This window comes from Schistocerca nitens, chromosome 12, assembly GCF_023898315.1.
Source record: "Schistocerca nitens isolate TAMUIC-IGC-003100 chromosome 12, iqSchNite1.1, whole genome shotgun sequence".
Lineage (NCBI taxonomy): Eukaryota > Metazoa > Arthropoda > Insecta > Orthoptera > Acrididae > Schistocerca > Schistocerca nitens.
The window spans coordinates 42,029,339-42,045,937 of record NC_064625.1 but is presented as its reverse complement, the minus strand read 5'-3'; the positions used below and the strand labels follow the sequence as shown (position 1 = coordinate 42,045,937).

The 16,599-nt window shown below is 43.9% G+C and overlaps 1 protein-coding gene across 2 annotated transcripts in view; it reads left to right on the top strand.

The window, feature by feature from the left end:
• The window catches only part of LOC126215086 (sclerostin domain-containing protein 1-like), a 477,616-nt gene extending 461,267 nt beyond the window's left edge, over nucleotides 1-16,349 (top strand). Inside the window, exons 3-4 of one of the 2 annotated variants that reach the window (XR_007542083.1) lie at nucleotides 11,998-15,595; nucleotides 15,626-16,349. Coding sequence is in view for 1 of the 2 variants with exons in the window: in XM_049941734.1 (XP_049797691.1) it covers nucleotides 11,998-12,326 (329 nt within the window). In the remaining variant the exon portion in view is untranslated. Of the gene's footprint in view, nucleotides 1-11,997 lie in introns of both variants that reach the window. The other variant, XM_049941734.1, reaches the window with a different exon arrangement.
• Nucleotides 16,350-16,599: the final 250 nt, after the last annotated feature.

The window sequence follows — 16,599 nt, the reverse complement described above, 5'->3', positions numbered from 1 at the left end:
ACTTCTGCGGCTTGTCTGTTAGCACTGACAACTGTACGCTAACGCCGCCACTCTCGATCGTTAAGTGAAAGCCGTAGGTCACAGCGCTGTCCGTGGGGAGACGTTATGGCTAAAAGTTGGTATCCTCTGCACACCGTAGTTTTCGGAATATTGAATACGCTAATGATATCTGAAATAGAATGCTCTGTGGGTCTAGCTGAAACTACAACCCCGCGTTCAAAGTCTGTTAATTCCCGTCATGCGACAATGACCATATGAGTACAAATGACAGCTCCACCAATGCACTGCCCTTTTACGCCTTGTGTAGGCCTACAAGATACTGCCGCCATCTGTATATGTGCATATCGCTATCCCATAACTTTTGTCACCTCAGTGTACATATGTCGAAAAAAGCCATGAAGGTAGAACTAGATTGACGCTCAAACCGATGTTTACTAGCAATCGTTTTTCCTGCGGACCGTCACGACTGGAACAGGAGAAGGGGAAAGTGACAGCGTGTGGGGCGGCGGATTAAATTATTAATAAATCATTATTCATAGGAGGAAATTGGAATTGTTGTAAATATTGTTCGCCGTCTTTTACGAAAATCCGGCAACTACACTCCTGGAAATTGAAATAAGAACACCGTGAATTCATTGTCCCAGGAAGGGGAAACTTTATTGACACATTCCTGGGGTCAGATACATCACATGATCAAAACAACAGAACCACAGGCACATAGACACAGGCAACAGAGCATGCACAATGTCGGCACTAGTACAGTGTATATCCACCTTTCGCAGCAATGCAGGCTGCTATTCTCCCATGGAGACGATCATAGAGATGCTGGATGTAGTCCTGTGGAACGGCTTGCCATGCCATTTCCACCTGGCGCCTCAGTTGGACCAGCGTTCGTGCTGGACGTGCAGACCGCGTGAGACGACGCTTCATCCAGTCCCAAACATGCTCAATGGGGGACAGATCCGGAGATCTTGCTGGCCAGGGTAGTTGACTTACACCTTCTAGAGCACGTTGGGTGGCACGGGATACATGCGGACGTGCATTGTCCTGTTGGAATAGCAAGTTCCCTTGCCGGTCTAGGAATAGTAGAACGATGGGTTCGATGACGGTTTGGATGTACCGTGCACTATTCAATGTCCCCCCGACGATCACCAGTGGTGTACGGCCAGTGTAGGAGATCGCTCCCCACACCATGATGCCGGGTGTTGGCCCTGTGTGCCTCGGTCGTATGCAGTCCTGATTGTGGCGCTCACCTGCACGGCGCCAAACACGCATACGACCATCATTGGCACCAAGGCAGAAGCGACTCTCATCGCTGAAGACGACACGTCTCCATTCGTCCCTCCATTCACGCCTGTCGCGACACCACTGGAGGCGGGCTGCACGATGTTGGGGCGTGAGCGGAAGACGGCCTAACGGTGTGCGGGACCGTAGCCCAGCTTCATGGAGACGGTTGCGAATGGTCCTCGCCGATACCCCAGGAGCAACAGTGTCCCTAATTTGCTGGGAAGTGGCGGTGCGGTCCCCTACGGCACTGCGTAGGATCCTACGGTCTTGGCGTGCATCCGTGCGTCGCTGCGGTCCGGTCCCAGGTCGACGGGCACGTGCACCTTCCGCCGACCACTGGCGACAACATCGATGTACTGTGGAGACCTCACGCCTCACGTGTTGAGCAATTCGGCGGTACGTCCACCCGGCCTCCCGCATGCCCACTATACGCCCTCACTCAAAGTCCGTCAACTGCACATACGGTTCACGTCCACACTGTCGCGGCATGCTACCAGTGTTAAAGACTGCGATGGAGCTCCGTATGCCACGGCAAACTGGCTGACACCGACGGCGGCGGTGCACAAATGCTGCGCAGCTAGCGCCATTCGTCGGCCAACACCGCGTTTCCTGGTGTGTCCGCTGTGCCGTGCGTGTGATCATTGCTTGTACAGCCCTCTCGCAGTGTCCGGAGCAAGTATGGTGGGTCTGACACACCGGTGTCAATGTGTTCTTTTTTCCATTTCCAGGAGTGTATTTCTGTGGCCAGTGTAACGGAACATATTAAAGGCTTTACTTTAATGAAATATGTGATACCCTCCAAATTCAACCAGTTTAACGAGTATTTATGATTATAGAAAAGTTATTGTGTATGTTACCAATGATTGCATAACATGTCTCCATAAACAGTCAACCCATTAAATTATACTGAATAACTGACCCACACAAAAGTTAATATCACTTGATCACTGATACAGCAAATGTCATCACGTAAAACACTAAGTTCATCTTAAATAATTAATATGAAGTACGAAAAATAGTGGCCAACTTAGGTATTTTGGAACTCCTTAAATAAAAATCACCCAGTGAAACCTATTTGTTCACTAGGAGCGTTTTCACTCAGTATTCACGTAATCAATCCTATTTTAGACGAAAACCAATGTAATTCTTAATAATTCATGTTATTTACTTATTTATGCAAATTAGAGAAGTCAATTGACAAACTTCTAAAAAACGGCCTTTTTGTACCAAAGATTTATTCTGTCAAGTCAACAAATCTGTCTGTCATTTTAATAACATGTTAAATTATGTCACTCGATGCAAATTAATAACTTATCTGCACAAATTATGATAACAGATGTACATGTGACTTATAAACTATATCTCTTTTTAGTAGTTCTTTGACAATGTTATAAATACAAGCAGCAAGAAGGGTCGGGGAGGCAGTCGGAATGTCACTTTGGTAAAGTGTGTTTCTGTGTTATTGTTTGAGATGGATAAACAATGCAAAGAACATGTAAAGGAAGTACTACTTTGTGTTGTGTCATGGTCTTTGGTGGACAGTGAATTAAGATGGCCACCAGAGTAATAAATATTTGATGTTTACATATTTGTTGGTTTCGCTCGTTCTTTATCATCAACAGCACATAAAAAACACGGGACCTCATGTTTTTACCCTAGACAACCAGATTTTGAGCCAGCATCAGCATCGAGACACAGCAGCGATCCAGCAAGCAGCAGCGATTACTACAATGCATTTTAATGGCGCCAACCTAACATCAAGTGCTAACAAGCTCCGTAAATTGGAGTGAAATAGTGCGATTATAGCAATTAGCGATATCTACGACTAGGTGACCATTACACCAGCCAGAAAGCGATGGAGAACATACTGACCGTAGTTCCCAGTCTGCAAGTCCACATTCTTGTCCAGCCCACTGAAAGAAATGTTTCTATTCTCTACCTCTTCGGCGGGATCAAGGCTATGATTATAAACGTTAGTTTTTTGAGTTCTAATCGATGCATATATTTGGTGAAATTTCACACGTACAACATTGTAATAATCATTACGTTCATACTGACAGTAAGTCTCTATCCTAAACAGCACTATTAGCATTTAAGAGGCGACTTCTACGGTAAGTTCCTACTAAATTGTCTTTCGCCCTGATTACCGATAATCAAAATAAATGCTCGCCACAAAAGTGGAAATAATTGTCACGATTTGCCATGCGGATTTGTTAACATCACAGGCGGCACACTAACAGTTACTTTTGCGAAATCTAAGCGATCCAGGGCGGTGTACAGTCCTGGCGAGTCCACTTTCTATTATTACTGACAATAAGCGTTTTGTAACAGCCTGTCTCTGACGTCATCTGAGGCAGCGCGCACTCCGGCGTTTGACTGACGCTGACCTTACGGTGGCTGGGTGCGAAGTGAAGCCTAGTCTTTCCTCTCGGGCTGTATTTATGTATGTGGTGCAGCGGACGGCCAGGGGAACAGATGCTGTCATCCGCCTTATGCACAAGGTAGCGGTCTCTAAACGGCCACTTTCTCGGACACACAATATTTAATAACAATGTCATGAATCAAATTAGAGTCTTCGTAATTTTTGTACGCATGTAGGTAAGTTGGTTAAAACCACATAAAAAGTTGTAGTTCGCCTGAATTAAAATTTTTGCCTTCTAAAATTTTTATAACGGAACTGACAGTAGAACATGACCTCTGAACTATTAATCTAATCTAATCTGGTTATTATTATCAAGGTCCTAAAACTTGTTATAGCTGTATTATTTTATAGGTTTCATCACGTGTTGTAACCAAAACTTTCTTGCATTAATATAACAGATACTCAATCTACTACAAATAAGGACATTCTTGTTCCAAATTTAGTTTTAAATACATTACTTGAAAACTGTTAATGGGGTCACGCAGTTATTATTTTTATGTTGAACTGAAGCGTCATACAAATTTTCACATTTCTAAGTCTAATACACTGCTGGAAATTGAAATAAGAACACCGTGAATTCATTGTCCCAGGAAGGGGAAACTTTATTGACACATTCCTGGGGTCAGATACATCACATGATCACACTGACAGAACCACAGGCACATAGACACAGGCAACAGAGCATGCACAATGTCGGCACTAGTACAGTGTATATCCACCTTTCGCAGCAATGCAGGCTGCTATTCTCCCATGGAGACGATCGTAGAGATGCTGGATGTAGTCCTGTGGAACGGCTTGCCATGCCATTTCCACCTGGCGCCTCAGTTGGACCAGCGTTCGTGCTGGACGTGCAGACCGCGTGAGACGACGCTTCATCCAGTCCCAAACATGCTCAATGGGGGACAGATCCGGAGATCTTGCTGGCCAGGGTAGTTGACTTACACCTTCTAGAGCACGTTGGGTGGCACGGGATACATGCGGACGTGCATTGTCCTGTTGGAACAGCAAGTTCCCTTGCCGGTCTAGGAACGGTAGAACGATGGGTTCGATGACGGTTTGGATGTACCGTGCACTATTCAGTGTCCCCTCGACGATCACCAGTGGTGTACGGCCAGTGTAGGAGATCGCTCCCCACACCATGATGCCGGGTGTTGGCCCTGTGTGCCTCGGTCGTATGCAGTCCTGATTGTGGCGCTCACCTGCACGGCGCCAAACACGCATACGACCATCATTGGCACCAAGGCAGAAGCGACTCTCATCGCTGAAGACGACACGTCTCCATTCGTCCCTCCATTCACGCCTGTCGCGACACCACTGGAGGCGGGCTGCACGATGTTGGGGCGTGAGCGGAAGACGGCCTAACGGTGTGCGGGACCGTAGCCCAGCTTCATGGAGACGGTTGCGAATGGTCCTCGCCGATACCCCACGAGCAACAGTGTCCCTAATTTGCTGGGAAGTGGCGGTGCGGTCCCCTACGGCACTGCGTAGGATCCTACGGTCTTGGCGTGCATCCGTGCGTCGCTGCGGTCCGGTCCCAGGTCGACGGGCACGTGCACCTTCCACCGACCACTGGCGACAACATCGATGTACTGTGGAGACCTCACGCCCCACGTGTTGAGCAATTCGGCGGTACGTCCACCCGGCCTCCCGCATGCCCACTATACGCCCACGTCCACGCTGTCGCGGCATGCTACCAGTGTTAAAGACTGCGATGGAGCTCCGTATGCCACGGCAAACTGGCTGACACTGACGGCGGCGGTGCACAAATGCTGCGCAGCTAGCGCCATTCGACGGCCAACACCGCGGTTCCTGGTGTGTCCGCTGTGCCGTGCGTGTGATCATTGCTTGTACAGCCCTCTCGCAGTGTCCGGAGCAAGTATGGTGGGTCTGACACACCGGTGTCAATGTGTTCTTTTTTCCATTTCCAGGATGTATTTAGAGCCATCAGTTTTTATGACCAAAATATTTTGACATACATCTGCACATTATGACCAATTCCGGCTTCCTAGCTTTATTATTTAGCGCCACTTATTTTTTTCTTAAAACGTTATATTTAGGTAAAATATTGAACTAATCAATCTGATACTTGACAGTTTAAACATTATTACACTAAAGTATTTGTTGACAAAGTTTGAAAAATCAACAATTAAAAGCGGAATTTCATTCTTAATTATGGTGCAATAATTGAGTGCTATGCACAGACGCGTTATGGTGACGTGGCGCTACTAGCAGAGAACTGGGGTGAGTCCCGCCACACTCGCTCTTAAACGATACAGCGCTTGTTTCGCCACAAGTGGTAGGCCAAGTACCCTCCACAACACACCAAAGGTAGCTTACGGAGGGTATATGTAGATGTAAAAAAGAGCCTGAAGGTCCTAACCTGGTCTTATTCTTGTTGCTGCTGCTATGGTCTTCAGCCTGGAGAGAGGTTTGATGCGGCTCTACTTGCTAACTAGTCCTGTGCAAATCTCTTCATACCTGCACAACTTCTGCGTGCTATTTCTCACAGAATCTCCTTACTGGTCTCCTTCTTCAATTTTCATCCCACCACATTTTGTTCCATCACCTTATGGAAGATTCCTTCAAAACTCGAGATTTGTCCTGTCGACCAATTTCTTTTTATTTTTTTAAATTTTATTTATTTATTTATTTATTTATTTATTTTTTGGAGTATGGTTTTCATCCGAGACACCTGTGTGACCTCGGAAAAAGGGACTGAAAACCCAACAGTTTTGTCCTTTTACTCCCCAAACCTACCACCCAAGTTGACCTTTTTTTAGTCAAGTTGACCATAAACTTCTTTTCCCAATTCGATTCAGTACCTCCTCATTAGCTACTCGATTACCCGTCTTAACCTTCAACTTTCTTTTGTAGCACCGCAGTTTAAAAGCTCCCCTTCTTGTCTGAACTGTATATCATCTATGTAAATATCTTTAGCAAACACTTCTTGGCACTTAAATTTTGCGTTCAGTGTAAACAAATTTCTCTTTTTCAGAAGCTTTCTCTTGTTCCATTCTGCTTTTGATGTTTTCTGCACTTCTTACATCATCATTTATTTCGTTGCCCAAATAGCAAAACTCATCTACTAAGTTTACTGCCTCATTTTCCGATTAATTTCTTCAGCATCACCAGATTTAATTCGGCTACATTCCATTATCCTTGTTTTAGTTTTGCTGATGTTCATATAAGCGCTTTACATGACACTATCCATTAAATTCAGCTGCTCTTTGAAGTCCTTTGGCGTCTATGATAGAATTACAACGTCGCCGCAAACCGCAATTTCAATCCCCTTACCAAATTTCTCCTTGGTTTCATTCAGTTCTTGTTCAATGTACAGGTTCAGTAACACTGGGGAGAGGCCACAAACACTGTCTAACTCCCTTCTCAGCCATTGCTCCCCTTCAACTTTTATAAACGCACTGTGCATTCTGTACAAATTGTAAATAACATTTCGCTTCCTGTATTTATCACTGCTGCCTTCAAAATTTCAATGAGTATATTCCAGTCAACACCGCCGAATGCTTTCTCTAAAACTACAAAGACTATGAATGTAGGTTAGAATATCTTCAGCTTATATACTAATGTGTGTCCTAAGGTCTTGGTTTTTCATGGTATGTGAGTTGCTCGAAGACTTTTGAGTAACAGAACCCAGTACGTTGTCCTTGACAGTGAGTGTTCATCAGAAGCAAGTATCTTGAGGAGTTCCCCAGAGACGTATGATAGGACTGCCCTTATATTTATATACACACATCAAAAAAAGTTTTGCATCACCTTGGTTCCAAGAACTCCTGAAGATAGACGTTGGCTGTGGATATTGTATCACAGATACGTCCCTTTGACTGTTCAGAGATGTCACTAAACCCGCCCAAAGATGTAAGCAACCATGCATGAGCAGCGCCTATTAGATGGAGGGCGTCCAACAGCCGATCAGTTCCAGTCATTCCGCCAGGTAGGAGGTACACGGCTCGTGTTGTCAGTAGTTCAACCATGCATAGACGATCGCATCCGCGTTGTTAACTTTGGGCCAGGAAGGGCTCTCAACAAGGGAAGTGTCCAGGCGTCTCGTAGTGAACCAAAGCGATGTTGTTCGGACATGGAGGAGATACAGAGAGACAGGAACTGTCGAAGACATGCCTCGCTCAGGCCGCCCAAAGGCTACTACTACAGTGGATGACCGCTACCTACGGATTATGGCTCGGAGGAAATTTGTCAGCAACGCCACCATGTTGAATAACGCTTTTCGTGCAGCCACAGGACGTCGTGTTACGACTCAAACTGTGTGCAGTAGGCTGCATGATGCGCAACTTCACTCCCGACGTCCATGGCGAGATCCATCTTTGCAACCACGACACCATACAGCGCGGTACAGATGGACCCAACAACTTGTCGAATGGACCGCTCAGGACTGGCATCGCGTTCTCCTCACCGATGAGGTCGCATACGTCGGAGACGCGTTTGGAGGCAACCCGGTCAGGCTGAACGCCTTAAAACACTGTCCAGCAAGATGGATGTTCCTTATGTTTTGGGGTGGCATTTTGTGGGACCGATGTATTCCGCTGGTGGTCATGGAAGGTGCCGTAGAGGCTGCACAATACGTGAATGCCATGCTCCGACCGATAGTGCAACAATATCGGCAGCATATTAGCGAGGCATTCGTCTTCATGAACGACAATTCGCGCCCCTATCGTGCACATCTTATGAATGACTTCTTTCAGGATAACGACATCGCTCGACTATAATGGCTAGCATGTGCTCCAGACATGAACCCTACCGAACATGCCTGTGATAGATTGAAAAGGGCTGTTTATGGACGACGTGGCCCACCAACAACTCTGAGGGATCTACGCCGAATCGCCGTTGTAGAGGGGTACAATCTGGACCAACAGTGCCTTGATGAACTTGTGGACAGTATGCCATCACGAATACAGGCATGCATCAATGCAAGAGGACGTGCTACTGGGTATTAGAGGTACCGGTGTGTACAGCAATCTGGACCAGCACCTCGAAGGTCTCGCTGTATGGTGGTACAACATGCAATGTGTGGGTTTCATGAGCAATAAAAAAGGCGGAAATGGTGTTTATGTTGATTCCTATTCGAGTTTTCTGTACAGGTTCCGGAACTCTCGGAACCGAGGTGATGCAAAACTTGTTTTGATTTGTGTATAAAAGGCAATGTCCTGCCTAACTCGAAATTTGGGGAGGATACTGATATTATACTGCAGCCGTCGTTTAAGAAGGGTTCAAATGGCTCTGAGCACTATGGGGCTTAACATCTGAGGTCATCAGTCACCTAAGGACACCACACACATCCATACCCGAGGCAGGATTCGAACCTGCGACCGTAGCGGTCGCTCGGTTCCAGACTGAAGCACCTAGAACCGCTCGAGCACAGCGGCCTAAAATGTTCAAATGTGTGTGAAATCTTATGGGACTTAACTGCTAAGGTCATCAGTCCCTAAACTTACACACTACTTGACCTAAATTACCCTAAGGACAAACACACAGGAGGACTCGAACCTCCGCCGGGACCAGCCGCACAGTCCATGACTGCAGCGCCCTAGACCACTCGGCTAAGTTTAAGAAGGGACTTTCCGAAATTCCACCCCTAAGGTTGTGAAATACGGGATGACAGGTTTTTTGATAATATGGCCGTATTAAGGCAACTTTGAAGCTAGACCTACGAAAATTGATATTTGGTTCCTCTGTCAGAAATAAAGACATACGTATTTCAACATATTTTGGAAATTTAACCCCTACGGGGGGATGATGAGGTCCCATACTCCTTGACAGAGCGTAGGGGACGATGCGGGATACCCACACCGCCATACTAGGCAAGGTCCTAGCGGAGGTGGTTTGCCATTGCCTTCCTCCGACCGTAATGGGGATGAATGATGATGATCAGCACGACACAACGACACCCAGTCATCTCGAGGCAAATGAAAATCCTTGACCCCGCCGCGAATTGAACCCGGGACCTCTTGCTCTGGAAACGAGAACGCTACCGCGAGACCACGAGCTGAGGACTATGGGGGTGAATTTTTTAAAAAACTAAATCATTCTTAAAGAACTACTGTAAGTGTTTCAATGCTATATCTCTGAAAATTTGTGTTTGATTTCTCAGTTACAAATAAATAATATGTGATTCAGTGTTTTTGGGAATGCAGCCCTTAACAGGCTGAAATACGGGATGAAATGTTTTGTTTTCATTATGAAAGCATTTTTAAACCTTAATCTATGAAGATTTGTGTTTGGCTTCTCTGTTAGAAATTTAAAAAAAATACGTGTCTCACTCTTTTTCGATATTCAGTCCCTGAGGGGATGAAAAAGGAGATCAAAATTTTTAACGAAATATTTCGGTATATTGTAAGAAGTTTCAAAGCAAACTGGTCGTTTCACAGTTGGATATAAAGAAAGATGCATTAGAGACTGGGAGTTTCTATGGAAATACCACCACAAGAAGGCAAAAGGAATGATTAACAAAAACTTTGTACTCCAGCGACCAGAATCGATTTTTGGTCCTTTCATATTGGCTTTACATTTCCTTAACTGGAACTTTATAGTTCAATTATATTATTAACAGTAATATGCCTCTTTTTGGCTTCAATTAATAAGAATAAGGGTACATTATTTACCAATCTTTCAGGTCGAAACTGACTGCAATATTTCGCTTCTTATTCTATCTGAGGTTGATTGATTATATCAATACTTTTTGAATGCAGCCCAGAAGTGCCTCCGGAAAATACCATACTTCTATAGCCACAATCAACGTGAAAAGTTTAGAAGCTGTTGCAGTTTGTGAACAGAGTAAAATTTAGACAAAAAAGAAAAAACACTCTGTGCAGGCCATGCAGTCTACGCGAAAGATGCAATACTAAGCTAGTTCACTATAAACATAAAAGATTTGATGGACAGTGTGAGCGACAACGTGGGGCTGTTTGCCTAACTTTAGGATGGCACAAGTGACTTAGACAAAATTTCTAGTTTGTGTGATGAATGGCTGCTTGCACTAAATATAAAATTGTCAGTTAATGTGGATGAGTAGGAAACGGAGTGTTATAACATTCAAATATAGTATTAGCAGGGTGCTGCTTGACATAATTCATATTGATTAAATACCTAGGTGTAACACTAACCTGCCAGGGTAGCCGAGAGTACTAATGCACTGCTTCCTGGACTCAGGTATGCGCGCCGGCCCCAGATCGAATCCACCCGGCAGATTAATGACGAGGGCCAGTTTGCCGGCCAGCATGGATGTGGTTTTTAGGGGGTTTTCCACATCCCACTAGATGAATACTGGGCTGGTCCCCATGTTCCACCTCAGTTCCACGACTCACAGACGTTTGAAACCGTTCGCACTATTCCATGTCTTACACTAGACAAAGACAGCAGGGGTATGCTAATTCCTTCGCCGGGGAAGGGGGGGGGGGGGCAGCAGGAAGAGTATCAATCCACCCTCTGCAACTAACACTGGCCAATCGAGAGTAACATGGCAGACACTGCGTTAAAGTAGGACAAAGACCCTAAGAAAGAAAGAATCTAAGTGTAACGTTGCAAAGCGATATGAAATGGAATGTGCGCCAGATTGGTAGTAGGGAAGGTGAATGCTCAACTTCAGTCCATTGGGAGAATTTAGCGAAGGTGTACTTCACCTATAAAGGAAACAATGTATTGAACACTATGCGACACCTTCTTGAGTACTCTTTAAGTGTTTGGTATGCCATCCATGCCAGATTGAAGGAACGCATCAAAGCAATTCAGAAGTGTGCTGCTAGATTTGTTGCCAGTATGTTCAATCAGCACGCAAGTATTATGTCGATGCTTCATGAACTCAAATGGGAATCGATGGAGGAAAGTGATGTTCTTTTTGAGCACGATTGAGCAAATTTAGAGAATTAGCATTTTGGCCAACTGCAGAACGATTCTAATGCCGCCAACGCACATGTTGCGTAAGATGCAAAAAATTAGGTCTCATTTAGGAGCCATCAGACAAAAGTTTTTCCCTTTCCCTGTTTGGGAATGGAACGGGAAATGAAATTACTAGTGGTGGAGCCTGGTAGCATCCATTATTCTTCTCCAAGACCCATTTCTACCTGTTTCTTCATTCTTCTGTAAATAATTCGTGTCAGCATTTTTCATGACATATGAAATTGGCAGTGCATTAATATTCACAGTTGTCAGCATCTGATTTCTTTGGAATAGGAATTATTACATTCATTTCAAAGTCTGAAGGTTTTTCGTACGGGTTATTTGGTTCCAAGAGTTATAGACATATGTTTTTGTGTTTGCAGGTGCTGTCGAGGAGGCATGCCCGTCATTGCGGTCCAAGCGGTTCATCTCTGACGGGCTGTGTTCATCGCCGTATCCTGTACACGAAGTGGTGTGTGCAGACCGTGCACCCTCCCACGGCCGCCGCCGCAAACAGCAGCAACAGCAGTCGCAGGCAGTCCCGGCTCAAAGAGAGAGGCAGCAATGTGTCGAAGGTGCGACCCGCAGGAGACGCGTCGAGCTGCTCTGCCAGGACGGCTCACGTCGCTTCTACCACGTGCGCCTCGTCAAGAGCTGCCGGCCACGCAGCCAGCGCCGCCACCGGCGACCGCCCGAAGCTGCCGGCCTATAGCACGAGATGGCCACCGTGCCTTCACGAGATGGCCACACACCATGAAATGCAGACTTCTGCTCTGTGGGGTGGAGAGTTTCGCCCACTGAGACAATAGCTCATAGTAACAGCCACTTCAGAACAATAGCCCAACAATACTGACAGCATGCCGGCACTGGTGCGCTGTGCAGTTCTGCAAGGTGAACCTCGCGAGTCCGAGACGTGCGGCAAATGTGCTGTTCCCCAAATGACAGAGCTCCTAGGTGTTTCATTCTGTTCGATACATTACTTTGGGACAATGACATATTGTCTAGTAGATTAAATGATTCATGTTATTTTTTGTATATATCTTTACAACACAAACACATGAGCATTTCACTATGCTACTGGTCATCGTAAGACTAAAGGCAGTGACTGGCTGACACTGTGAAAGTTCGTAAAGAACATAAAAAAAATACAGAAAACTATATATTGCTGCCACTTTTTTCCTGTCATGAAATAATGAAATTAATGAAATGTTACAATATGCAGTAGTTTCCAAGTACCTGGGTTTGCAACTGCGTTAACAGCTGTGTGGTCAGGATCTGAAGTGGGATGGAGACACGGGTGTTGCAAGTCGTGTTCATTTCACAGCGATTTATAAAATAGTTCTGACAGTTTATGACAAATAGCTCTTGGTGCACTTGCTATTCTACTTTGTATGACGAGATTAGCACACTTACATTTTGCAACATGGTCTGCAAAGCATGGGGGCTGCTAGTGATACTGAAGCTGTGTGACTGAGAACAATAGTCGTCTAAAGGGCTGTGGCAACACAGAGATGTATACAAAATTCACAGCATCCACCCTATCAAAATCCCAGTATGCTGCAAAATGAAGCACAACATACATTACCATTAGCCCCACAGCACGTTCGCACAAATTATGTCACTGAAAACTGTCACTGCTGATTATCATTCTCTATCTTGCAATCTTCTGTACCAGAATTTTATTGCTATTATTATAATTATATTGAGACTATGGCTAATGATTGCAAAATACTGCATGAAAGGATTGGTAATATTCTCACTGCAGTTTCACTGCCTGGCAACATTCAACATTGTGTTTAGAAGCAAAAGCAGGCTACAGACCACCACTGGCACCTCTTGGTTCTTTTCAATTCTTCTGCCATACTGGTAGGTTACGTGGCCTCCTTCTGGTACAGTGGCATAATTTATTCTGTATCCCCTATTAAGATGTGACTATATTACAAACAATGTGAAAAAGAAAGAAAAAAGAAAAGAGAGAGAAAAGATGATCTGCAACTAATTCAATAAGTTGAAACAGGCTTGATGCTCATCGATCTCCTAGGCAGCCAACAATACATGTCACAAATCCACAATAAACTGAGCATGTGAGTTAGGAATTTTCTTTATTTACTCTATAGAAATGATACAATATCAAAATAAACTCACTTGCTGTTCTTTACAGCTCATACAATTAGCTCCTGAGACTTTCCTCAGTAATTATTCCTCAGATGCACTGTAAAAATGGTTTTGTTAAAGCAACAGCTCAACAATAGTAGATCAAACTGAATATTTCTGTAAGGTGCACCTCCCAGTATGAAGCACAGAAAATGTTCCAGCTACCAGTTCTCAGCATTCCTTGGGTCTTTTTGCCACTAAATAACATGTAGTTCAAATGACTGAAATGCGTGACCAGAGCCTCCAAGTTAATGTTTACATCACAGCCAGTAATGTTGAACTATTAGAACTAATGCATGCAACAGGAGGTGGTCTCAAACAACAAGAATGAACTAGTACATAGTGATTTGTATTCCATTGTGTTAACAATGCATTATTCGTTTCACCATTTTACACATTTGTATTCCACATACACAAAGAATAATCTTACCAGATCCTTCATCCTGTTCAGTCCCCTTTTCCAGCCAGTGAAGCTCAGGACCAATATGGCACTTCGCCTATTTCACAGAAAACCGATAACACCCATATATATACTATTATTATGATGGTATCAACACTCTCAAAGGGATTTTAAAGCTACCAGCAGCTCCGTTCCAGCAGAGCGATCCATGTACCCTCTTTGACTGCATCTAGTGTTCATTGCACAGTCATATACAACATCATTTTTCAAAGCATTTGTGCATTGTGTATCTGTGGCAGAACATGGGCACCAGCCTGATATTTACCTAGACGGATTTGGAAAATCACCTAAAAATCACATCCAGGCTGACAGTGTTATTAATTCATGAGGTGGATTTGATCAGAGGCCAACACACCAACCAGTGTCAAAGAAGTGGCTTCTTGAAGCACTTCGCTAGTGTGGTGAGTAATAATAGTACCAGATATGGGCACCTATTCTTTTTTTATGTCATCATTCTACTGACTGGTTGGATTTGGCCTAGGCCAATCTCTTCTTCTCTTCTTCTTATTTGTTAGATACATTCCATTGACTGCCCCTATGGCCAAATGGTTAGTGCTGCCCCTATGACCAAATGGTTAGTGTCACCACTCTGTGTTGAAACACCCAAATTCAACTTCTGGTTCTTCCTCAGATTTTTTCTAAGGTAACGAGATGTGGTCCAGTCAGCCCTTCTGCTTAAATAAAGAACCAGCAGTATCATCAGAATCCATTCAGATACGATAATACACTGTGGGTGGCCACCTCATATCAGTTATTAACATAGCCTAGTGACCCACTGTGTGTGGGTGGTTGTCAGACAATAGCAGTTTTAGCAAACAGCAGATTACGATACATGTTAAGTAAATATGCTAGCTAAATACACATCACAGACATAGTATTATTCCACATGTGCGGCCTACAGACAACACTGGCACACTGCAACTGATCTCCTTAGTCACAGGTTTCAGCACCTCAAGACCGTTCAGCTTAGCAGCCCATAACTGCCGTGCATGCGGGTGACCTCACACAAACCCACCTCACATCGACTTATGGCCAAACTTCTGCCAGTAGCCAATGTGCATTGTCAACACTTGTGGCTCTGCTTACAGTCCTCTCTCAGCTCTCTGTGCCAGAAGGTAAACACTTCCTCCACCAGAGTGTCTCAGCACATTGCTGGTGGCAAACTGCAGGAAATATTGCTGACCTAGGACACTTAGGCAAAATAGTGCCACAGTTGGCACGAAGTATGTAACATGTTCTACAAAATTACAGGGAAAGAACAGTTAAGTTTTTAAAACCCACAAATCCATGTTTACATGTGGTACTGGCATGGTTGTAAATACAATGTAGCATGTTGTTTAACAGGGACTGCCTAGGAGCCAGGAAAGGTTAAGAAAATGATGGGGGTTGATGGATAGCTGCACGAACTGACCACAAACCTCACAACCTAAACGATAGAGGCTTTATAACTTGTCATAAATTATAATTGATAATGTTGTGTTTACATTAAGAGTTACATAAGAGATAAAAAATGTAATAATCATTATCATTTGTAAATGTAAATGCTTTTGTTCTATTTTATGTTAAGAGACTGCAGACATCAGTTCTTTGTGCTTTAAATGTAATATTGTTTCATTCAAGTTGTAAGAAAACTGCTAAAATGCATATTTGACTGCTATTTTTTTAGGTTTATGTAAAAAATCAAATTAACATATTTTATGTAATAAAAGATGGGTCAACAGTTTAAGTTATTGGAATATGATGGCTTGTTTCTTAATTATTTATTTTTTTAGCTTAATATTATGTCTAACTTCTTAGATTAGCAGTGATTATACCATCAACACACTTTAATAATAATTTATTAATTTTCATGGCAAAACCTTACAGTAATTGCATTATGAGATCCTTCTTGTCATCTTTCATATTCAGCTCCTGGTGATTCCAAATGGATATGATGACAAACTGATCATATGAAACAGGAACTAAAACTTTATCTAAGTGTTTACAGAAATCTACTCCAGAACTGTGAAGTAATTCATTTTGCACAATTTTTAGTGAGGAGGTTTGCTTTAGTATAAAACAGACTATTTTATGTAAGTTCCACAACTTTATATGAAATAAAAACTAACTATTCTTACTTAACACTCATTTTTCCCTCACTCCACTTATCACATGTTTTTCAGTTCAGAATTCCTATCCTATTCCTGTTTATCAAGGTAAACACTTCCTCCACCAGAGTGTCTCAGCACATTGCCAGCGGCAAACTGCAGGAAATATTGCTGACCACAAACCCAGAGTGCACAAACTCTGCCAATGTTTTCACAAATGCCTCCTACATTGGCATGAGATTCAATCTTCATTCGCTATTGACTGTTTACAATAAAATAAGCTT